The 25953-nt window shown below is 35.9% G+C and overlaps 2 protein-coding genes across 2 annotated transcripts; both read left to right on the plus strand.

Moving 5' to 3' along the window:
- Nucleotides 1–1049: 1049 nt before the first annotated feature.
- Nucleotides 1050–3885, plus strand: LOC115923821. Its single transcript, XM_030985173.1, has 3 exons — nucleotides 1050–1146; nucleotides 1642–3290; nucleotides 3800–3885. Exons 2-3 carry the CDS (start codon nucleotides 1949–1951, stop codon nucleotides 3883–3885), a joined length of 1428 nt encoding a protein of 475 aa, XP_030841033.1. The 5' UTR covers nucleotides 1050–1146; nucleotides 1642–1948.
- A 3944-nt stretch (nucleotides 3886–7829) lies between these two features.
- Nucleotides 7830–11469, plus strand: LOC115923587. The gene has a single exon (XM_030984571.1). It carries the CDS (start codon nucleotides 7848–7850, stop codon nucleotides 11058–11060), a length of 3213 nt encoding a protein of 1070 aa, XP_030840431.1. The 5' UTR covers nucleotides 7830–7847; the 3' UTR covers nucleotides 11061–11469.
- Nucleotides 11470–25953: the final 14484 nt, after the last annotated feature.

Raw genomic sequence — 25953 nt, forward strand, 5'->3', positions numbered from 1 at the left:
GCAGAACCCCATGTTGAAGAGACTTTAGAGTGTTATATATGTGGAAAAGATCTTGATGGCAAGGAGAATGAAGTGAAGTGTGAAAGTTGTCCCAACTCTTACCATGTGCATGATGTATGAATATCTCTCGTGAAGATAAATTTAGTGACATTACACTTGTATGGATTTGCCTATGCGGAAATAACAATATTTCTGTACGTATGTTTGACCATCTAGGTATCCCTATTGATGTCAACCAATATGAATGCATCAGTCCGAATCAGGAGGTCATGGAAGAGCCTGACGGCACACCTGATGAATGCTCTACATCGAGAAAGATTGAAAGAGGCCGCTTTACAAAGATGAAAAGGTATGTGAACAAAGGACATAAGCGATCTAGATCCCCAAAGAAACAAATGCAAAAAAGGGGAGAAATGAAAGGTACGTTGATGACTGTAGGAATGCGTCTACATGTGACCAGTCAGAAAATGTAAAAAATACAGTTGGCAAGGAAAAGGAATCTGGTTTAAGATGGGACTTGATAAGATCGCGAAAGGCAAAACTCTTGGAGAAAAGAAAAGGAATGATTTCTGTAGATAACAAATACAGACATAAGGATGAGTGTTCACATGTGAACAAAAGAGAAAGGGAGTGACATACATAGGAAAAGCAATGAAGCATCTGTACCGCAAATCAAACTCAAAAATCAAAGTTCCAAGTACTGAAAACCAATCAAAAATGACACAAGACAACGAAAAATCAAAAACAAGTGTATCAAGCACAAAAAAACAAATAGAGGTGCCGGAGATCAGTGAAAATGATTTGAAGGTAACACGTACAGGAACGGTTTCTCATGAAGAGACAAAAGTGTGTGAAGATGGTAATGACGAACATTGTTTGAAGTCGAATGAGATGGCTATGTTGTACAGTAAACAGAAATCTCCTAGTGAATGGTCTTCTTCAGATCTTGATGCTCTTGTAACATGTTCAATTGATATGTTTTCTACTAGCCCTGATGACGTATCTGCGAGTATTTGTAAGAAAGGTGATGGCACATCTCTTGGCGAACCAAGACAGGACCTCTTACCAAGTACGCACATCCAGACTCACTGATCAACACCCTTGAAGAATCACTCAAGAATTGTGATGGTTGTCTTATGAACTTTGGTAAGCAGACTTTTCTCATAATGTCACATGAAACAGGTTACTACATCTTTGATGCACATTCCAGAAGTAGAAAAGGGTGTCAAAGTAAGCAAGGAAAAAGCATTCTCATGCATACTAAAACTTGGCTCGGAATATACACTTATTGCATACAATTGTTGAACTCTATGAAGCTCTCGTGTGAGGAGACATACAAGCTGACACAGGTGACAGTTGCACACAGATCAAGTACTGATGCATTGAAACACACAATCCCAACAGATACAATTTCACAGGATAAGGTAGATGAAAGTCTGATGGTAATCCAAACTGAAGATCGTTCCGTATCTAAACCTGAATCAAGCCAAGATAAAGTACATGTAACACTCAATTGGAAAGTGCAAGCAAAACCTACCAAACCCCTGATGAAATAGATGTTGATCTCAAATCATACAGGAAAGTGCAAGCAAAACCTACCAAACCCACTGATGAAATAGCTGTTGATCTCAAATCCTACAGGAAAGTGCAAGCAGAACCTACCAAATCCACTGATGAAATAGATGTTGATCTCAAATCATACAGGAAAGTGCAAGCAAAACCTACCAAACCCACTGATGAAATAGATGTTGATCTCAAATCCTACAGAGTTCATGCTGGTGGCAAAAACCAAAAAAAAGGGTAAAGCAAGGAACAAAAAGGTCAGTTCACCAAAGCAAAAAAAGTTCATGATGGAAATAACTCTTCTGATAAATCAGAGATTAGATTTGACAAAGATGAAGGAATAGAATTAGCAGTAAATAATGAGAAGCTGGATACAAAGAAATTTATGAATGCAGGTGAAAATGATGAAAACTCAGACCAGCATATTTACAATATCAAAGACGATAAAGGTTCAGATGGAGTTGTGCAGGCTGATTCAAAGAATAATCTGTTGAAACTGAATTTTGATGAAAATAGGAAAATTGAAATAGATAATGATAGTGGCAGTGATATTCATATACCAGTGAAACGTTCGTGTGCAAGAACTTGTATAGAATCTGATACAGACACAAGTCCTGGATATGATATATTCGATAAAAGCGTTTCACCAGAACGCAATATGTCTTTGAATGTTTCTGATCAACCAAAAGATATGCCCAGAAATGAACAAGTAGACAATGTCTGTGAATCAGTATTGAAAAATGATGATATGATGACAATTGATTTGACAGATGTTTCAGATGGTCTAGAGGAAGATGCAATGTTTGATAATGAATTAAAGAATAAAAGCTTTGATACAGGTAAACATGATACAGACAATGATACTGATATGTCACTAAATGATCATGCTCATTCAAGAAATCCTTTAGAATCTTCTTTAGATTCAAACATCAAAGATGAAGACATTGAAAAGGCAATAGATGCTAATATGTACACATGTACTGATGAAACAGAAACAGAAGTTGAATTTGTAGCAAATCTTGGATTAGGTGATAGACCGGATAAATATTTCAAATTCTTACCCCTCTCGAAGAATGACAAACAGAACATTTGTACAAAATTGAATATCAGATATATAGGTACAAGCTGTGATTCAAGGTTAGATAGAGATAGCTTTATCGGAATTCCTTTACATAGTAAACAAATTATTGGTGACGGCAATTGTTTCTTTCGTGCAATTTCATATGCAATTTCTGGAACTGAGCATAATCATGCAATTCTAAGAAATGCCACGGTAAAACATTTATTGCAAACTAAGGACATGTTTAATAATACATTGAGGCAAGAGTATAGAACAGTCAGAGAATATGTTTCGAAACGTAGAATAATGGAAGACGGAACGTGGGCTACAGATACTGAAATTAGTGCTTTAGCAAATTTAATCGATACCGATATTTATTCATACAATGACCAAGTACCATGTTGGCAATTGTTCTCTGCAAAAGAACCTGGAAGAATAAATATTGTAACCTCTGATAAGGGAATTTATATACTATACACAGGAAATATTCATTTTAATGCTGTTGAATCTGTTGAAATTGATGAAGTGGTGGATAAGTCTCCGATAAATCACGATGAGAGGAAAGGTACTGCAAATCTTTTTGACATGACATATGAACAGTGTGCAAGTAATCAGTCTGAATCAGTCGTTCACAACAAACGTAACACCAAGGATGAAACCCCTGAAAGTAATCACAAAGACAAATGCGCAAGAGTCAATACACACATAACGCTTGTTGCCCAAGGGACATTCAATCAAGGTCATACAAGATTTGGTTACTCAAGTGGAAAGCAGTGTGTTCCCAATTCACTATCTGCACTGTTGTATAGCAAAGTAAAAAAATGCCAATGATTGGAAAAGTACAGATCTAGACAGGATTTTGAACAACGGTGATGAATTATATCGTTACATACGACGATCCACTTCACTCGAAAACGAATACTTATTGATATCTGATCTATTTGAATATTTGGATGCGTACAATGAATTGTTTAACATAAAATGTCGTGAACCAGTCACTGGATTGTTAGATGGAGATGAAATGATATTGGCCCAGTCTCTTTCGATGACATTGAAGCAAGCAATCGAACAAGAACTCTGTACTGATTCTGATGCATGTTTTGTGACATTTGCTGGAAGTACTTTGATTGTATTATCTGGTCAAGATGGTTTCTTTGTATTTGATTCACATTCCAGAAGCAGTCGAGGTTTTCAGATTGATAACGGACACAGTGTTGTACTTAGTACTCCAAGTTGGCAAGGTGTGTACAAGCATTGCATGAGGTTAGCAAAAACAAGGGGATGTCCCATGCACACTGAATATGAGGTAACTAGTGTATGTGCAAAAGCAACTTCCGGTAAGAATGAAACCTTGAAAGGCTATCCACAGTTACAGGATGTTTTTTGTAGTCAGATTCCATCGTCAAATAGTCACAGTGAAAGTCAGTTTGAAAGCTCTGGATGTTCCATACATTGTGAAAGCTTTGATGAAGTTCAATTGGAACTTGAATTGGATGAGAGTGTTTTCCCACAAAAAATGATTGATAGCCCAAATCTATTTCTCTTTCCTGAAAAAGCAAATGAAACAATCATTCATGATTTACATTATAACGGTCAGCAATTAAAACTGAAGAGTGTGACAATTGGCTTAACCAAATTAAAAGAATCACAGCTAAATAATAGTTGTCTTTTGAAAGGAAATGACTCTATAAAAACAGAATATGAAAATAAACAAAAGGGAGACTCCAACAACTGTACTAAATGTGGAAATGACTCTGATAAATTGAATTTAGTGAACGAAGTTCAGAATTCCAACTTTATCTTAAGCAGGAAACGAAAATGGAGTAACTTCGAAAGCGATGCGAAAGTTAATGTTGACCTTGGCAAGGACATTCGAAAAACCAAATTGGTGAAAATGAATGAGAACGACAGCTTAAGAATTGACGCAAGCGATTGTGCTGATAGTAAAGACGACTTAATAATAATTGGAGAAGTTCATGTTAGAAATGTAGACCATGGAAAAAAAAAGAGTAAAACCAGACAAAGTTCTAATCAAAAAAGGAAGCGCAATAGACAGCATATGAGAGAAAAACGAGCCTTGACCAAAGATGAAATCATTAAGAAAAAGGAAAAATGTCTCCACAATGCGCAAATGAGGAAAATTAAATCAAAGAATAAATTTCAAAATGATTTAACCTACAAAATGGAAAAAATAAATGAAGTAAAACAAAGACAAAAAGAGAATTACAACGCTGATTTATCACACAAAATAAAGCAAGGAGCTTATGTCAAACAAAGGCAAAAAGAAATGTATAAAGAGGATTCAAATTTCAGGAACAAACAGCTAAATATTATGAGAACCAAATATCATTCTGATTTACATTATAAAAAGAAAATTGTGTATAGAAATAAACAGAAATATTTGATAAATGAAGAATTCAAAGAAAATGTTAAAACAGCTATGAGGACAAAAATGAAAAATAAATATTCGAACGATGAACATTTCAAGGAAAAACAACGAGATACCATGAAAAAACGAATGAAGCAATCATATCGCAATGATCAACAATTCAAACGAATTCACAAAAGCAAAATAAGAAGTAAATACCAGCACGATGAACAATTCAAACGAATTCACAAAAGCAAAATAAGAAGTAAATACCAGCACGATGAACAATTCAAACGAATTCACAAAAGCAAAATAAGAAGTAAATACCAGCACGATGAACAATTCAAACGAATTCACAGAAGCAAAATAAGAAGTAAATACCAGCACGATGAACAATTCAAACGAATTCACAAAAGCAAAATAAGAAGTAAATACCAGCACGATGAACAATTCAAACGAATTCACAGAAGCAAAATAAGAAGTAAATATTCGAACGATCAACAATTCAAGGAAAAACAACGAGATACCATGAAAAAACGAATGAAGGAATTATATCAGAACGATGAACAATTCAAAGGAATGCACAAGAATAGAATTAGAAGTAAATATCGGAACAATGAAAATTTTAAGCAGATAAAAAAGGCAAATATGAAAATATTGTCCATAATTAGATATAAAGGCAAAGAATTTAAGGAAAAGAAATTGATGAGCTTAAAATGAAATATAAAAGAATTGAAAAATATAGGCAAAATGTAATAAAACAAAACCGAAAAAGGTCTGTACTTCGAACAGTAAAATTGTCCGAGTTTGATATTGTACATGAAGAATTTAGAAAGATAATTTCTCATGGCCCAGAATATGTGTGCTGTGTATGTTTAAAACTTCTCTTTGAGAACCAAGTAATGAAATGTAAAAAGAGTAATTATAAAATTCAGACATGCATAAGTGAAGAATATTTGCATGTTTGCAATTCAGAATGCCGGTCAAAATGTTTAATAGGCCAGTCAGCCAGATCGTCACTATGGATATGCTTCACCTGTCATAGAAAATTGCAAGCTGGGAAAGTACCTGCAGAAGCAAATATGAACAATTTACAACTACATGAAGTTCCAGAAGAACTTGCCAATCTGAACAATTTAGAACAGCATTTGATTGCATTGAATATCCCTTTCATGAAGTTGATGGCCTTGCCTAAAGGTGGTCAAAATGGAGTCCATGGCCCAGTCGTGTGCGTGCCTTCAAACACCTATGAAACAGTACATATGTTGCCAAGACCACAGACTGAAGATCAATTGATCCGTGTTAAACTCAAAAGAAAATTGTCGTACAAAAGCTATTATGAGTACAAATTTGTAGATAAATCTAACTTGCTTAAGGCTCTGCAGTATTTAAAAGCAAGTAACAAGTGGTATTTTGATGTTACAGTAAATGATAAATGGGAAAACTCACTTGAACGAAATGAAAAAAATAATGAAAAGGAAGAAGCAGTGGAAATAGGTGGTAAAGCTCGTTTAGCAAAATATTGGAAGGAAATGGAAGAACAAATTGATTATATTTTGTCCAAAGACAAAAATGCTAATGAAAACATGCAAGACAACAGTAAAGTACAAACAAAAATAGATGACAATGACACTGAAGACGATATGGAAGAACGATTACGCGGTATTCAGTTAGACTCGTGTCTCCAGCCAGTAGATATTGGACAGGAAATATTAGATCAGTATTTTGAAGACATAATATGTTGTGCTCCTTGTGAAGGAAGAAGCCCTGTATCAATTCTACAAGATGAAAGCAATGAGGCCAAATGTTTCCCAGTATTATTTCCTAAAGGTCAACCAACATTCCATGATAGAAGAGATGAAAAAATAACATTAGGACGTTATCTGCATAACCGACTGATGCACGTGGACAATAGATTTGCTCAGAATACGGATTACATCTTTTATGCACAATATATTTATGAAATTCAACAGGTTATATCGCAAGTTTCTATCGCATTAAGGCAAAGTCCAAACAAAAAAGATGATTCGTCTTCAATAACTGCCTCAGATTTGAAAGATGCAGAGAAAGTTAAAAAAATACTAAAATCAGACAAGGGCTATAAATTTTTAAAGCAAATTCGTGGAACACCTCCGTTCTGGCAAAAGACACAAAAAGATGTACTTGCAATGGTACGACAGCTTGGAAAGCCGACATGGTTTGCTTCTTTCTCATCTGCCGATATGAGATGGCCAGAATTAATGAATACATTGCTTAGACAAAAAGGAGACACCAGGGAATCGAGTGAATTAGACTATAAAGAAAAATGTAATCTTTTAAGATCGAATCCAGTAACAGTTGCCAGAATGTTTGATAAAAGATTTCACACTTTTATGAAGACAGTAATTTTATCTCCAGCTGCACCGATCGGTAAAATAGTTGATTCATTTTGGAGAGTAGAGTATCAAGCTCGAGGTTCCCCTCACATTCATGCCTTGTTCTGGGTTCAAAATGCTCCACAGTTGGGTATCGATAAAGATGATGATGTCGTACAATTCGTAGATAAATACATTTCTTGCCAGAAGCCGGATGAAAAGGAAGATCGAGAACTACATGAAATAGTAAGCAAGGTCCAACAACACAGTAAGAAACATTCTAAATCTTGCACAAAAAACAGGAAAAGCATGTAGATTTAATTTCCCAAGACCACCATCTGAAAAAACATTCATTGTAACACCTGTTGAAGAGATTCCAGCTAAAGATTGTGGGAAAGTGCAAAATAAGGGAAAAGACAATGATCAAATTAAAGCTTCTAAAAAGATTAAAGATGATGCAGAGAAATTGTTGAAGTCAGTTAAAGATGCATTATCCAATGGAATGGAGTACAACAATGTAAACCATCTCTTTGAAGAGCTTGACATTACACAAAATCAATTTGAAAATGCACATAATGAATTAGCATCACAACAAAGTATAATCATCAAGAGACAGATACAAGATGTATGGGTAAATCAGTTTAATCCAAGTCTCCTTAGAAGCTGGAACGCCAACATGGATTTGCAGTATGTAACAAATGTATTTGCATGTGTAGCTTATATTGTATCCTACATGTCAAAAGCTGAACGAGAAATCGGAATGCTATTGAGTCATACACTATCTGAAATGAAGGATGGAAATGAAAACGCAAAGGAAAGCATGAAAAAACTTGGCCAGGTGTACATGCAAAATCGTGAAGTATCTGCTCAAGAAAGCGTCTATCGTGTTTGCAGTCTCAGATTGAAAGAATGTTCTAGGAAAGTGGAATTCATTCCTGTTGGACCCAACCCTGTCAGAATGAGTTTACCATTAAGCGTTATAAAAAGCAGACCAGATAACGATAATGATGATGATGAGAATGTTTGGATGACTAGCAAGCTCGACAGATACAAAGCTCGACCTAGAAATGCAGAATTCAGTAATATGTGTCTTGCAACGTTTTTTTCTCAGTTTAGAATCTTAACTGCATCCCAAAAGCCAAGTGCAAGAAGTAAAAATGTCTTTAAATTAGATAATGATCTGGGATATATTCAGAAGCGCACACGTACAGCAGATGCAGTTGTAAGATATCCCCGATTTTCACCCATCATCTGTCCTGAAAAATATTATTTGAGCATTTTGCAACTCTTTCTGCCATATTTTGAAGATGAACAATTAAAGCCGCCAACCTTTGAAACACATCAAGAGTTCTATGAGACAGGTTCTGTGAAAATACGTGGATGTGAATTAGAGGAAGTCTGGTCAATTGTGTGTACTAACCGAAACAAGTTTGAAATGAATGCTGATGCAATTGATCATGCACAGGAGCATCTTAACAAATTTGGTCCACACGAAGATGCATGGGGTCTTTTATGTCCGGAAAAGGAAGTAGAACGACTTGAACATCCCAAAGAAAATGTAGATGTCGAAGATTGTGATGGAGATCTTGATATCCCGGATTTAAAGCATGAAAAGAAAAAAGATGACTATAGCATCGAATTTCGATCTGTAAAGATTTCCAAACAGGATGGACATTCTTTGATGAGGTCTTTGAATGAGAAGCAACAGACTGTTTTTTACAAAATACGACAGTGGTGTTTAGATAGAGTAAATGGAAAATCGGTCGAACCGTTTCATATTTTTCTAACTGGTGGTGCTGGCACTGGAAAGAGTCATTTGATTAAATGTCTCAACTATGAAGCAACACGTATACTAGCCCGAATGTTGCCACATCCCGATGATGTCTCAGTATTGAAAATGGCTCCAACTGGAGTAGCTGCATACAATATCAATGGCCATACTATACATAGTATTCTTTCTATTCCAATCAATGCACAAAAACTGTATCAACCGCTGAGTGATGAGAAAATAAATGTCCTTCGAAATAAGCTGGCTCAAGTACAAATTTTGATCATAGATGAAGTATCAATGGTAGATCAAAAGTTGATGTCTTACATTCACGGTCGCCTACGACAAATAAAACAATCACGCGATCAAACAGCTTTTGCTGGTGTTTCAGTTATTGCTGTGGGAGACATGTATCAGTTACCTCCAGTCTTTGGAATTCCTTTATATAAAGACACACTCAATGGTGTATTATGGAATGATAATTTCAAGAAAGTAGAACTTGAAGACATTATGAGACAAAAAGACGATACCCAATTCGCTTTTCTCTTAAATAGATTACGTGTAAAAGAAGGGGATGAGATTCTCTGTGATGAAGACCTAGCAATGCTCAAGTCTTGTGAAACTGGTGAAGAATGTGAAAATGCTCTGCATATCTATTCATGTAACAATCAAGTAGATGCTTGGAACAAGAAATTATTGCATAAAAGATGTGCCGATGTGATATGCGTAAAAGCACAAGACATGGATAAAGATGGTAAAAAAGGAAACAAAATACGAGAAAAACCTTATACAGGTATGCAAACCCAGCTGCCTCCTTATCTGTGGATTGCAGTTAATGCTAGAGTGATGTTGCTCAAGAACATTGATGTTAGTAAAGGCCTGACAAATGGATGTTTTGGAAATGTAACAGAAATATTAACGGATCATACAAATTTAAATCCAGTATGCATCAAAGTTAATTTTGAGATGGCCGATGTTGGTATTCATTCAATCGAAATGTCCCAAGAATCCATTGGTAAGAAATATGTGAGAAAACAATTTCCACTTAAGCTTGCTTATGCTTGCACAATACATAAAGTACAAGGTTCGACATTAGAAAAAGCTGTTGTATCATTAAAAAATGTGTTTGAATCTGGACAGGCATATGTTGGGCTCAGTCGTGTTACTTCGTTATCTGGACTTGTGATAGAACATTTCGATCCTAAACGTATATATTGTAATCCAGAAATTAAAGAACGCATTGAGATTATGAAGCCGTTTATCGAGAAAAGCACTTCTGAGGATATTCATGATTATAACTTTTCTTTGATAATGCAAAATGTACAAGGATTAAAACAGCATTTTATCGATTTCAAATCCCAGTGCCAATTTGTGAATGTAGATTGTATTTGCTTGACCGAAACATGGATTAATGATGATGATCTCTGTGACGTTGTTTTAGATAACTTTCGATTTTATCATCAGCCACGACATCTTTCATACTGTAATTCTGGAGTTGGAAATGTACTCAAAGAACAATCGCATGGAGGTGTTGCAATGTATATCAAGAATACATATTCAAGTAGATTAGACATATCTGTCGACAACTTAGAGTTTATTGCAATTCTTGTCACCAAACCAGTTTCTGTTGTGATTTCAGTTGTTTATCGACCTCCATCATATAGTATCAAATCATTCTGTGAATCATTAGACAATTTGCTAGATGCATTACACAAAATAAGCATTAGATGTATTGTGATGGGAGATTTTAACGAGGATTTGCTTAAAGGTTCTTCACAGGTAAGCAAGCTAATGTGTAATAAAGGTTACAAACAGCATGTTCTTAATGCTACTACTGAGAAGGGAACATTGATAGATCATGTGTACAGCAAGGGACTAGATTTATTGGAAACAGAGGTCATCCCTACATATTATAGTTACCATGAAGCTGTTAAGATTGCATTTTAATATTTGTAGTAAAACGAGAGGAATAAAAGAGTAATTCATAATATTTTTGTTGATAAATAACATTTTCATTTACCATGTCTTCATTCTTGCAAAAATGAAAATGAATATTACCTCTTCTTAAAATTCATGAGAGTTGTGCATATTTTTTTAGGCTTACCTTACACTAATATCAATGATACCATCTGCCATGGACATCACCTTGAAAGCATGTTGTAAACTTGGTAAAATCTGTTTTAAGGTGGTGTGTGTTGAAAGATTTATGTGTTGTCACTCCTTGCCTTTCAAACCTTAGTGTTTTTAAACATCACTCACATCATGAAATGTATATGTATTTTTAACTTTTAGATGCAATTTTACAAATCTAAAACAATGGTACACATTTATAATAGATGGATAACAAGATCATACATCCATGCTTTTCTTTTTCAGTTTAATGATTGTCGACCTGATCAGTATATCAAAGTTGGATCATTCCATGAACCTTGCTAAGTGCTCATGTTTCAACTGGGTTGGAGTAGGAGACAGCATACATGGCAGCCATCTCTCTGAAGAAGACACTCAAATCAGAGATCAAGCTTGAATGTGACAATGAGACATGCAAGTATTAAAGTAAAGAAGAGGATGGTTTATGATAATGAATGAATATTATCATCGGGATGTAATGCTGGAATGTTATTCTCTGAAAGATGATTTGTTTGGTAGTGATCTATGTTTTAGTAATAGGTTATTCACTATGATGTAAGTTGTTCTGATTTAATGAAAATTGGAGGGTTATAATGTCTCATTGATAACAATGAGTATGATAGTGATGATTAGGATTAAATGAATGTTATACTATCAATGATGTTCACATGATACTTAACCCTTTCTGTACTGACTTGGGGGGGGGGGGGAGGCGTTGATATTTGAAAATGCAAAGGTAAATTTGCATAACTTATCAATACGCAAATTTCATTTTTTTTTTTTTTTTAATATGTATTATATTGTTTTTATTTTTTATATCTCGAGGGCTTAAGGCCAGAACTGTCTATGTCCATTTTGGGTGAAATTGAGTTAAGTCCACCAAATTACTGTATATTCATGTAGGTTTGTGTGCCAGAACTGTCTATGTCCCATGTGTGTCCATTAGCCATTTTACTTTTCATGCCAGAAATGTCCAGACTGTTACAAGTACTGTCACGCATTCATTGCAGTATTAAGAATTGCACAATACTTGCAGTTTTCTACTATTAAAGCAGATGGGATACCCCATGCAGCTTTCACTGATTGTGGCCAAGCAACATCATTTCATTGCCCAGAAAAGCTGTTATGATAAATAAAAAAGACCAATGTGCAAAATGTACGAAGTGTGACCAGTTGTCAGGAGAGCAGAAGGAGAATTTCAAGGAAGAGTATGAAGCCCATCTCATGCGAAAAAACAGAGGCTCAAGATGCCAAAGCAAGGGACAAGGCCAAGGCAGTTGCTGAAAAGGGGACTTTTGTCTTGGCTTCTTCTGATTGGCAAAGTGTGCTACAGATCCCAAGCAGTGAACATTCTTGAATATATTACAGCCGCAAGCTTTGTGTCTACCATCTATGTATATACAATCAGGCCCCACCAAATGAAGCAAGCAGCTATACTGTTGGTCCAAAGCAGAAGGGAAGTATGGCAGTAATGATATGGGCACATGCCACTTCAAATGGTTGAATGATTTATCTGAAATGGTAGATGAAGTATCACTATTTTCTAACACATTAGGGGACAAAATCGAAACCAAAATATGGCTGCAATGTTCCTCTATGCCGTCCAGAACACACATCTCAAAGTCATCACGCACAATTTTCTGGAGAGCGGGCATTCCCACATGGAATGCGATGGCATGCATTCTGCAATTGAAAAAGAACGTCAATGTCTTTACAATGCACCACTGGGTAATATCTTCCACAAAGCAAGACGTTGGCCTCCATACAAGGTCATAAACATGTGTCATGGAGACTTTCATGATCTGCAGAATCTCTCAAAGCAGACCATGAAGAACAAACGGCGAGACGAAGATGGACATGTCTTCAACTGGCTACATGTAGAGAGCTTCTAATACAGGAAGGAAGAGCCAGGCATCATCTGCTACAAGTATAAGTACTCAGTTGACTACAAGAAGATATGCGTGTATGGGCGTGGGACACCATCAGTTCCACGTAATCTGGACCTTGCCTACCAAGAGAAGCTTCAAATCAGAACCTTAAAAAGAAGGATCTCATCGAGCTGTGCAATGGCCTAGCCATTCCTGAAGAGTTCCGTGGATGGTATTTGGCACTCCCATCTTCAAGACGAGTTGATGACAATGATGTTGCATAATTATTGATTACATTCAAGGAAAGACATAAAAAATGACAAGATCGTCATTTAAATAACAATTAACATGCTCTGGAAGTACTTTGTTATTAATCCACCACGTTATGCTCCTAAAATTCTGTCAAATCTTCAATTTATGTTTAAATAATTATCTTGTAAATAAAGGACATATAGTGTGGGGTATAAAGGAACATTTAAGCCATGAAAAGGATCATGACTCACATGCCATGACCTCCATGTATAATGTGTGACCAAGTATTATTTATAAGTTGATCACATTGAACATAACTACTTCACCTTTTTCAGATTTTATGCATGCAATCAAACTTTCAAATGTATTTGACTCAAATTTGCTTTTTTGGACATAGACAGTTCTGGTTTTAAGCCCTCGATCAAATGTTTTATTTCTAATGTATTCTTTTGTTCTGGAATATATCGAGTTGCTTTTGGAAACATATCAAAGCAATTTGATATCAATTCATATCTCTCACTTATACATCTATTTCAGTATTCACATTTCTGCCTGTACATGTACATAAATTATATGAATATATGCAATTATAGCACTTTTTGATGATATGAGCATACTAATTGATATGTAACACCTTACAGGTATATCCGATTTCGATGAAAATGATATCCAAACATGTGACTTGTGTGTAAGATAGTGACTTGAGGGGAAAAGTCATGAAACAACAATTTAAAATTCTGCTGATCAGAACAAGTTTGTGCTGAAATGGATGGGTCCATTCCCTGAGGTTGGTGTGAAGTATAACTATGACTACATTGTAGATGTTAATTGTGTTCCTAAGACATATCACATTAATCTTAAGAAATACTTTCTGAGGGAGGAGGTTAACTGGTCAGTGGCTGGCTGCTTTGATTTGTGTACAGAGAGTAGGAAAGTGTGTGGGGATTCTGCAGAAGATGTCGAGAATCAGTTGCTTGTATTGAAGGTAGATGCATCTGACAGGGGTGTGGGTGCTGGGCTTATGCAATAGCATTCAGAAATGGAATGTCCAATTGCTTATGCTAGTAAGAAGTTATTACCATGGGAAGATAATTATACAACAATAGCAGAATGCAAAATACACTACACATGGATTTTTTTTTTGTCTGTCTACCATTGTCAATTATTGGATTTGTATCATGGATTTGATATGGAGAAGAAGATATTACAGCAGTATATATATATGCATTGTAGTTTATGCAAATGCAAGAACATTACTCACTACAATTTTGAACCTTGCCAATGTTTATTCTGAACCATGTCTACGTATGATACTCGTTCTGAACTTTAATGTGGAGCTATGCCATTGTGGACATTGAAACAGATTTAAATGTGAGTTTTGCCATAATTAGATTTGGACTTCTGTCGACGGTCATCTTTAAAGTGTTCAGTGATCTCAAATGTTGGAATAAAAAAACAAACCATGATATTGTCGACTGAGATGATGAACTTTCCATGAAAAACAATACTCCTTGTTACCACAGAGACTATGTTTTCAACTTTTCAGCATACATGTTTACTTTCAACTTGGACTGATAAATTGGATCACAGAAAGAGACTGATAATTACACAGCCACCTTATGAATCTAAATATATCAGAGAGGACTTATTGATGCTTAACACAATGGATTGTGCTCTTTAATGCTCGATAATTGTTTAATTTTGAGTCAAAGAAATTGTCTTCAGGTGATGATGTGAACATTTGATAATCTCTACTTTGTTTTAACAGGTTTTTCACAAATTCTAATATGAACTGTAGCATGAACATTTACGTATACTCATGTTCTAGCTTTTCAACTTTGTGCAGAATATGTCATACATATGACATATTCAGCACAAAGTTGAAGTTTTATATTTATACATGGGTTTGTTTAATGCTTATTATCCCATAGCATGATATTGTTGTGCTATGTTGGGATTGTTTTTATTGAAAGGTTTTATTCAAAGGTGTTTGTACACTTATAACCAAGCTCAAGCTTTACCATGATATTAAAGTTCTGAGCTTCATGTGCTGTATAATATCATAACAAATATAACAAATCATATTATTGAAAACATGTTATAGTAATTGCATTTAGAATTGCATTTGCAGATTTCAACTCATGAACAAAGGAAATGAAATGCATCTAAGCCTCATGAATTAGGTGATAAAAGTAAGAATGTCATATTATTTATTGTAGATTCTAAAATTAGTTGATTAAACCATAGGTTTAGAACTGAGATTCCTGGATATACAAGTACATTTACATTGACTAGGATTGGAATTTAGTCATATGAGCTATGTTGTGTCATGACCTTCTGATATCATGTAATGATGGATGGGATGAAGAATGTTATGTTTGAAGTTTTGCCTTGAGAAAGCTTTAATGATAATTAATGTGCAGTAAATATTTAAAACAGTTTGCACTAAACATTTTCATGAGATATGTATGACCCAGCGTTTTTTGTATGTTGAACTGTTTTAAAAGTATGTATCTAGGAATTTGAGAACAAAGTTCGGTACCTAGGAACTATTTTTGAGAAGATAATTTTTCATTTTTATGGTAAAAGTTTTCACGACTTAAGAGGAATAGTTTTTATCAACATCCATTTATGACACACAACGTCATGTTTATGTAAACAAATGGGAAGATGTCATGATTGCTTTATGATTATGTGATTCCTAGAAAAGGCACTTTGTCATGAAATTGACCAAAGATAAGCTTAAATGGATAATTTTAATGGTTATTAATATACAGCTATTACTAGGTCAAGGTCAAGAAAGATTTTATTTGTACAGGTGACAATTGCCATGAATGTAATTTACATAGACAGATGGTAATAACATTTTTTTTGGTCGGGTTGACTTTGTAAGTTTATTTCAGTCAGGTATGTGGAATGTGATTTATTGTAATTGCCTATAATACTCTCGATTTGTGAAGAAAATTCATTTGAGTAATTTGTTCTTAAAAATTGGGAGGCTAATTGTCATATGAGAAATTGAGAATTATTTCATTACTATGTTACCCTGACGGAAGTGAGATTTTCTTTTCGAATTCGAAATGCATATACACCATAACAAAGGTGAATAAACTCTCTTTGAGTCATGACTTAAAACTATCAAGTATGATTGTCATTTTTCCGTGACAGGGACTTCATAGTAATACAAATATTAAGTGCAAAGGGATGAGCAAGAGAAAATTGAGAAACAGCCAAAGACATAATGAAGGGAGAACGAAAGTCAGAGGCGAGAAAGGGAGAGAGTAAGATAAAGAGAGAGAGGCAGAGAGAGAGAGAGACAGATCAAGAGAAGAAGAGGGAGGTAGAGCAAGAGAGGGGGAGAGATGGATGCAATGGAGAACGATGCATTCAATATTTCCAGCATAAATAGTATACAAATATACACTGCCTTGAGAGGTCCTGGTTAAAACTATGCGCAAGAGGTGACTCCAATAGTAATATTTGCTGAGGGGCACAGCCCCGAAGCAAATGGTACTTTTGGGGTCACCGAGGCCCATAGTTTAACCAGTACCTCGAATAGAAGGCATGGTATATTTGTTTTATATCCTGCATCAACAATTTATTTAAAACAAAAACAACATTTTTTGGAAGAAAAAAAATGTCAATTTTTATCTAAAAAGATTAGAAATATTTTGTTTTCATTAAATTAAGATTTGAAGAAAAAAAATTGATTCAATTAAAAAAAAAGATTCACATTTTTTTTTTCAACTCCCAAATAGTAAACCAAAATATTACTCTCATATAGTACTTTCTAAAAATAGGTCAAATATTTCTGGTCATGTGACGAGCTCTCAACCAATCAAAAGCCAACAAATTTTTGATGCAGGATATAAAATTGAATATTTACTATATAGAGAAACTAAGAGACAAGTTATGGGAGAGACATAAACACTGCATAAACCTGGGCTGAAAAACTGGTAAAATATAAACGTCTGGGAAGGAGACTTGCATCATACACGTAGGCGATCTTATATTGTAGCAAAGTTGGGAAATTATCCCTATATAGAATAAGCAAGGAATCAGGTTTTCCATAAGGTTGTACGCAAACTATGGACATTACTCACCAATAGATATACCACGCAAAATAAGCCATGTTATTACTTTGTGATTTCATATGATAATATGTTATAATTGTCGAAGAAAGTGATACAATCAAATATAAGACGATAGTCACAAAAACAAACAAAAATTACCCACCGATTTCAAATTTCGAGATGATGCCAGGCATCTGATCAAAAACAAAAGACACGTTTCTTATATAGACAAATCGTGCAAATTAAGAAAATTCTGACATGTCGCCTTTAATTATTGAGGAACATTACAATACATAATAGAGAGAGAACTAGAACCAGAGGCGGGAAAGGGAGAGGATAAGAGACAAGTAACAAAACAAAAAAAAGGGGGAGGGCAGATGCAGAGGGATACAGAGTAAGAGAATAGGAGGGAGGCAAGGCAAGAGAGGGAGCGGGAGAGCGTGAACGTGTAGAAAGAGAAAGTGAGATGCAGAGACAGACCAAAAGAAAGAGAGGGGCGGAACAAGAGAGGAAAAGGGAAACAGAACAAGAGAAAAGTGAGAGAGAGAGGGAGGAGAGATGAAATTGAGAACGATGCCTTCAATATTTCTAGCATAAATAGGCTCTTGAATTACGATCATGAAGTGTGCCGATGATAATGAAATGATAATGTACGCGATAATGACGATATAGGGCCATGATTAAAAGTGGTATAGCGCCCCCTTCAGGTATTCGATAGAGGATTGTTAATTCGGTAAACTTGCTAAACATGCCCAAATTTCGACATGATCCCAACCTCTGATAAAAAACGAAACGTCTCCTATGGCCCATAGTCTCAGCTATGACAAACTAAAATTGGGGATAAAAACAGCAACAATAAGCGAGATACTGCTCAAAGAACAATGCCATGTAGATTCATGATGTGAACGATATTCACCTTTCATAGGCAAAACACGCAAATTAATTCTGACATGTCGCCTTTAATTGAAATTTTCACTACGATGACGTCACCAAATTGAAAAATAATGAATACTGAACTTGTAGAAGAATGTGTTAGCTACCACATTTTTAAAATATGGAAGTAAATTGATCAATATTTACAGAGATACAATCAATTTTCCATAAATTTGCTGACGTCATAATTTGCAAATTCGTTTTTTGAGACCCGAGGCTATTTTGATGATGTCCGGATATAAATAATGGCCAAATGAGACCTGTAATGGAATCTACGAGTCATATTCTATCCAAATATGAAGAAAAATTGGGGGGTCTGTGGACTTTCTAAAGAGCTATAATGGATTTTGTATAGGCATGTTTTGGCCAATATATGCTATGTATTACAAGAGCTCGCGCGCACGGACAATGGGAGAAGTTATATAGACATGTAAACAATGATGATCATGATGATCATGATGAACATGATGATGATCATGATAGTAATGGTGATGATGATGATGATAATGATCATGATCATGATGATGTTGATGATGATCATCATCAGACCATGATGATGATGATGATCATGATGATATTGATGATGATGATGATGATGATGATGAGCGTGAGCATGATCCTGACATCTGATTGAAAAAATGAGGAAACATTTAGATAGCAAATAGTCTCAGCTACAACATACTAAAATTGTAAGCTATGTATTACAAGAGCTCGCGCGCACGGACAATGGGAGAAGTTATATAGACATGTAAACAATGATGATCATGATGAACATGATGATGATCATGATAGTAAAGGTGATGATGATCATGATAATGATAATGTTATATGATGATAAAAACGATAATGTTAATGATGATGATGATAATGATCATGATCATGGTGATGTTGATGATCATCATCTTCAGACCATGATGATGATGATGATAATGATCATGATCATGGTGATGTTGATGATCATCATCTTCAGACCATGATGATGATGATGGTGACATTGATGATGATGATGATAATGATGATATTGATGATGATGATGATGACGATGATGAGTATGAACATGATCCTGACATCTGATTGAAAAAATGAGGAAATATTTAGATAGCAAATAGTCTCAGCTACAACATACTAAAATTTGGGAGAAAACTGTTGGATAATAACCGAGATACTGGTCAAAACACATTGTCATGCAGATTCATGTTTTGAAAAAAGTGACCTCCCATAAACATAACACGCAAATATGACAAATTATGCATTGTCGCCTTTAATCGAATATTTTACTATGATGACGTCATCTAAATGAAAAATAAATGACATTTTTCTGATAGAAAATTATCTCAGCTACAACGTATCAAAATCTGGGAGAAAATCGATCACCGATAAGTGAAATAATCTCAAATAAACAAAGACAAAAATGACGTCATCAACAAAATACATTTGTTTGAGTTTAGATGCCAATATGATGACTTTATTTCACTTTGTACGAGTCAGGGTGGTATGAAATCATATCTCCAACTCATGCTTTCTCCAAACATGATATAAAAATTGGGGGTCAATGGACTATCTGAAGAGCTATTTCGATTTTTAAAATGGCATGTTTTTGATCAAATTTGCACTATATTGCCCATAGCAGTACGCGCGGATTTTGAACTTTGACGCACGCTCACGGCCTTATGAAATATGAAGAGTGACTGAAATTAATGTTAATTGTCAATTACGTTAAGAGGAATCCAAATCATGTAAACATTTTGAATTTGACCTTTTCCGCGCGCTGTGAGCGCGCACACCGCGCGCGGGGACACGTACGGACGGAAAATTTTGAAATGCTTAAAATGACCTGATTCGTACTCTCGTTTAATAGTTTAGTGATTTTGAGCAATTTTAAATTTTGACGCGCACATACGCGCGCGTCATGACCTTTATGTGACCTTTGATGACATGACCTGTTGACCCTTGACCTAAAGTATATGTGATATGAATATGAATGATCTTTGCTGATGCATCATGAAGATATGATAGATAACGTGATTTCACAAAATGGCACCTGGATGACGTCACGATAACCTAATGACCTTAAAAATGTACCTGTCACGTCTCATGATAATGACCTATGACTGTGCCAAAATTGAATCAAATTGACATAACCAATCTTACGTTATCCGACACACAAAAAAGTGAAGAAATAAATAAAAATAAAGAAATAATAATAATAATAATAATAAAGAAGAAAGAAAATTCTGACGAAATCAATAGGTGGTCTGTTGATAACAGACCACCTAATAAAGAAAGAAAATTCTGACGAAAACAATAGGTGGTCTGTTGATAACAGACCACCTAATAAATAAAGAAAGAAAATTCTGACGAAAACAATAGGTGATCTGTCGTTGACAGACCACCTAATAAAGAAGAAAGAATATTCTGACGATATCAATAAGTGATCTGTTTACGACAGACCACCTAATAAATAAATAAAGAAAGAAAAATCCTGACGAAACTAATACGTGATCTGTCGATGACAAACCACCTAATAGAGATGCAAGAAAGTCCTTTTGATGTCGATACAGTAGATGACCCTCGCAATTGTGCACCAATATTGTAGGTCAATAGATGAGGGCCTCTATATATGAAGAAACTTGCGAAGATACTTGTTGTCGTATAAGACAAAATGGCTTCAGGGAAACCGAAAGCGGGCTACAGATCCCCAGACAAGTGAACACCGTACGAATCGACTTAGTGTTAGATATCATATTGTTGATTTAATTTATGAATATGTAAACAGTTATCAGTATGTTATCAATTGAGAACATAATAAGTGACAGATCAAAGACCGTCGGTGTATCGACATTGATTTATCTCGATTATGTATGCACAGGCGCAGATCCAGGATTTCTTAGGGGAGGGGGCCCAATTTTTTTTTTTTTGCTACCGAAAAAATCGCGCCGGCCGAAAAGTTGTTCAGTGGGGGGGGGGGGGGGGGGGGGATAAGTGAGCGCATTTTTTTTGGTCCTCGAAAATTAAAAAAATGCACCCCCCCTTGAGCTCCAGGGGGGGGGCCAACCCCCCAGGAAGGTAAAAGTCACGTGTTTTTACATGATTTTTTTCTCAAAGGGGGGGGGGGGGCCGGGGCCCCCCTCCTGGATCCGCCACTGTGTATGCACATATTTGTTTCGACATGACATCAGCTAACTGAATTCTAACCACATGACTAATCAAGATGGCATCCCGTACTGAAGGCTTACGACTGTCTTACTGGGCATATATTTGCCTTGTTCTACCAGTTTGCTTCGCTATGCCTATGGGTGAGATATTCATAACCTTTAATCTCGACTCCTTTCATTGTTTTATTGTCACGGAAATCATTTCTGAGTGTATGTGTGGTGTTTCCTCAAGTTGAACTTGTGTAAAGAAGCAAATATTGCGTTTCCCTATCTTGTGTTATGTTACTAGTGCGCCTATGTACTCAAGTATATGAATGTCGGATGATCAGTGTTTTAATTTTTTAGGATTATCTGGGAAATCAGACAGTAGGATAACAAGTCATGAGATTAAAACCAAGTCGATGGTAATGTGCTGCATTTAATACCTTTGCTTTTCACGTGTACAAGTTTGTAAGTTGTGTGATATTTACCATTGTTCTACTCAACGGTTAAACATTTTATATAGACCTTCTTGGTAATAGAAATTATAAAGAGGCTGTCATACGAAGACGTATCACCATTTTGTTCTTGGCATTACAGATATTATCATCAGAACTATAACAAATAAAGAGAAGATGATAAAGCCAAGTCAAAATGAACCTTTCAAGCAAACAGAAGGCTATGAAACATTCCAAATATTATAGCACACTAGCTGACACTGAAACACTACTACGTACACGTTGTGAAATTCCCTTTGTAAGGATATGCGTCCCAATGTGTGTGTGCGTATGCGTGTAGTTATATCATACATATATATTTTTTCTTTGTAATAGGTGTAACTGGAGATGTACCTGGTGGTGTAGTGTATACCGATCTACACCAAACCGTCCAACTAGAAGACAGGGCTGTTTTGAAATGCCAGTTTTATGGATCTCCATTAGCTGTCTATTGGAAGAAAGGAAACGACCCAACAACAGCCCCAAATTTGATCACATGGGTGGAAGGAGAGCACGATTTGGGGTCTTGTGTTCATGACAAGACGTGTGAAATGGATGACAATTATTCTTTGATCATCAAAAACGTCACCATAGCTGACTAAGGTCGATACATCTGCAGAGTTTCCAACTACGAGGGAATCCTGATCCATGGTTATACCGACCTCGAAGTTTATGGTAGGCCCCAAATAAAAATGCGAAAAAAGTGTAGCTCGTCCATTTATAGTCCATAAGTTCAATGGAACACCAGTATCTGCCTACTGAATCGACCCGAGAACACTCCTAAATTTAATCACATGCTGTTGTAGTGAAAACTACCTGAAAAAAAGGAATGACCTTTTTCTGTTTTTGCATGTTGCAATATTTCGAGAATGGGGGGGGGGGGGGGCAAAACTTCCAACCTAACCATCCCTGTAATAATATACTTCAAAGGTTCATCGCCATATATCTTGAATTTCATCGTCATTATTAATATTTTGCTGTCACATAACAATTATAAAGATTATTCTAAATTCATATTCCTTTTGTGATTTCTTTTATGGGTTCTGACGAGAAAAAAAAAGTTTGAAAAGTTAAAGAAAAAATGAGAAAGATATATATTTTTTAACATTTTAGATCTATCATGATTCAATTTAAGAGAATCTCATAATGACTCTCGCACAATGATTCTTTTTGGGGAAAGACTTACCAAATTTGGGTATTTCCACTATTCCATGGATGTGTAATTATGGCCTTCAGTATACCGAAAACCGTTTGCAATTTTGTAATAAACTGGTCGTATGGTCGGATCAGGATGTATACATTGTGCCGGAATTATAGCTGTTGTCAATCACATAATAATTAAAGATGTCACCAAGTCACGTGCTATCGTATGGTATTTTGAAAACAAGTTTGTACTATTATTTCATTTGAAGCTACACCGGAGGAACCATATCCCTTCATCAAGGAATGTAAAGAAAACGGACAAAATTGTACTGTTTTCGTGCAGAGTCCGATAAACATTACGTGTACAGCTTCGAGATACTTCCAGAATATAAACTTATCGTTTCTACACGGCGTTCAAAATGTTTCGATCATAGAAACAGCCGAATGGAAAAATGACGATGGGACGAAGAGCAAATTGATCATCTCTACAGCGCTACCTAGCAAGATACCCTACGTGTGTATGGCGTTTAATATTCCTGGATCGCAAGATGAACGCAATGCGACAATATCAGTTGTCCATCTTCATGGTAATACATCCTTTCTTTTCATCGAAATTGGTATCAATTTCCAAACATCTACATTTGTAACGAATTTGTTTAACATATACCTACATTATTATCTCGGAAAATAGATGTACGGTAATTATATTTCTCTCAGAAAGAATAAAATTGACTGATTATCGTTTAACGGTATTACATATTACGTAATTTGTATTTATTCCTTAATCTTAAAACTACAGATTTGAATTCGTAAAGCATACTTTAGGGCTCATTCAGTCATATCACGGTTCATGAAATTAATTAAAATGAGAGCAAGTGAGGATTAAAAAAGTAGCATAAGTCCTATGCTTGCCTTCTTTGTGTGTTTTAGAATAGGAAAATATAAAGTGATGTACATAAAAGGCAGTGTGACCTTATTTCGCACCCGACCTAAGTTCGCGGCCTTTCTCTTAAAGTTCGACAATATTTCTAAATACCGTCACTACAAATAGCAAAGTCACCTGAAATTACTTTGTCAATAACTCTTCAGTAAAATTTCATGTTGTTAAAGCCCCCATCACGCCAAACTAGTGCTCACTACGTTCTTGAAAATGTTGCCAAACGGGCTCAAACTGTGTGCGTAGTTGAACGTAGTAGGAACTGTTTACGATCTGTTTAAGGACTTCATGGACGGGCTCGGGCTGGAGATAATGCCGGGAGATAATGTCTATAATACGACCCTAGTTCGTTCATAAACAGTCCACAATACATCCAACTCGTCTGTACCCCGGCCACACTCAGTTCATATCAAGTTCAGATCGGGTAAATTTTCCATTTCCAAGCAGTCCATGCCCGTCCAAAATCAGTTAAAACCCGTTGTTGATTATATACCTCGCTTCTAATACGTCCAAACCATTCTTACTAGTTCACAACTGTTCTGACTAGTTTATAACCCAACCACCCCATCTTGTTCTTAGTGCGTTCGAACGCGCTCCTATCATGCGTATGCAATCCCGTCCTGGCTCAGCGAGTTCTTAATAGGGACTTTTAGAATGAGTGGACGAGAACACGACGAACGCCGACTGATCATGCGTGTCAACGTACTTAACTGCCCATGTTGACTACAATTAGAAATCTTTTAGATTGCACTCGACGATATACATGCATGCAGGAATTAACACTATGAACGTCACGAACAAAGAAAGAGGACAAAATATACAGTTCCTCATTCTACCCTCAACAAAAGAACATCCTTCACTGCTATTAATATGTAAACATGTGTAGAACAGGTGAATATGCATGTGACACCTGTTCTACACATTTTTACATAGCAGAGAAGGGATGTTCCTTTGTCTACCTGAGGAACTGTATATTTTATGCGCACGCGGCATACTAGTACCTTGAGCATGTAAAGGCGCTATATAAATATCAATATGTATGTATGTGTATGTACAAGATTTAGGAAAATCAAGGTTGACGCATTCTCAATCGCCGACTGAGACGACGTAACGCATGCGCAGTGCCTTAAAATTACGTCACACGTTGCAGTCAAAGCTGTTGACGTGCAAATCTAAAAGTCCCTAATAATTGATGCTCGACCACATCATGTTGTAACACGTCCGTAGTAGGATCGTAGTACGGCAATTCCGTTCTTAGAACGTCCATCTCGTTTTAAGTACGTTGTCACTCCGTATAATTTTAGGACGAGGACATTTTGAACAGGCTCAAAGTTCTAGAGCACCCTTCTCGTCATAGCTTGTCCGAGCCCGTCAATGAAGTTCTTAAAAAGATCGTAAACAGTTGCTACTACGTTTGTAACACTTTCCCGAACGTAGTGAGAACTAATTTGGTATGATGGGGGCTGCACTTGAATGTCTTGATCTTCAAAGCTTGAAGCGTTGAAGTTGAATGGGAATGAGGAATCGCGAGGACACGCCAGGACGGGATCGCACACGCTTTAGGAGCGCTTTCGAACGCGCTAAGATACGGTATTCAGCCGATGAACTTTTCCGATTACGTAATACCGTCGCGTCAAAACAAAAGTTGCCGGAGTGGCGCCGCGTTGCTAAGGAACTTGGTATTGAAAGACGGAAACGAGGAAAGAGAGGTGTTCAGCATATTCGACGCCCAATCAAACCAATTCTGAATTATTTTGATAGAAAGTACTCGACGATTCAGTCTGGGAATGTAGATCAAACGAATTTGATGGAAATTAGAAGAACCAACACAAAACAGAGATCGTTCGAAAATATCTTTCCTATCTTTTATTAT

This window comes from Strongylocentrotus purpuratus, unplaced genomic scaffold (assembly GCF_000002235.5).
Source record: "Strongylocentrotus purpuratus isolate Spur 01 unplaced genomic scaffold, Spur_5.0 spur5_scaffold_14, whole genome shotgun sequence".
NCBI lineage: Eukaryota > Metazoa > Echinodermata > Echinoidea > Camarodonta > Strongylocentrotidae > Strongylocentrotus > Strongylocentrotus purpuratus.

What these genes read in the sequence shown, in the direction of transcription:
- LOC115923821 (XM_030985173.1), top strand. Translation starts at nt 1,949, where the DNA reads ATGAATGCAGGTGAAAATGATGAAAACTCAGACCAGCATATTTACAAT. An exon ending in CAAGGATGAAACCCCTGAAA is followed by an intron (nt 3,291 to 3,799) that starts GTAATCACAAAG and finishes TTCACATTCCAG; the next exon opens with AAGCAGTCGAGGTTTTCAGA.
- LOC115923587 (XM_030984571.1), top strand. Translation starts at nt 7,848, where the DNA reads ATGGAGTACAACAATGTAAACCATCTCTTTGAAGAGCTTGACATTACA.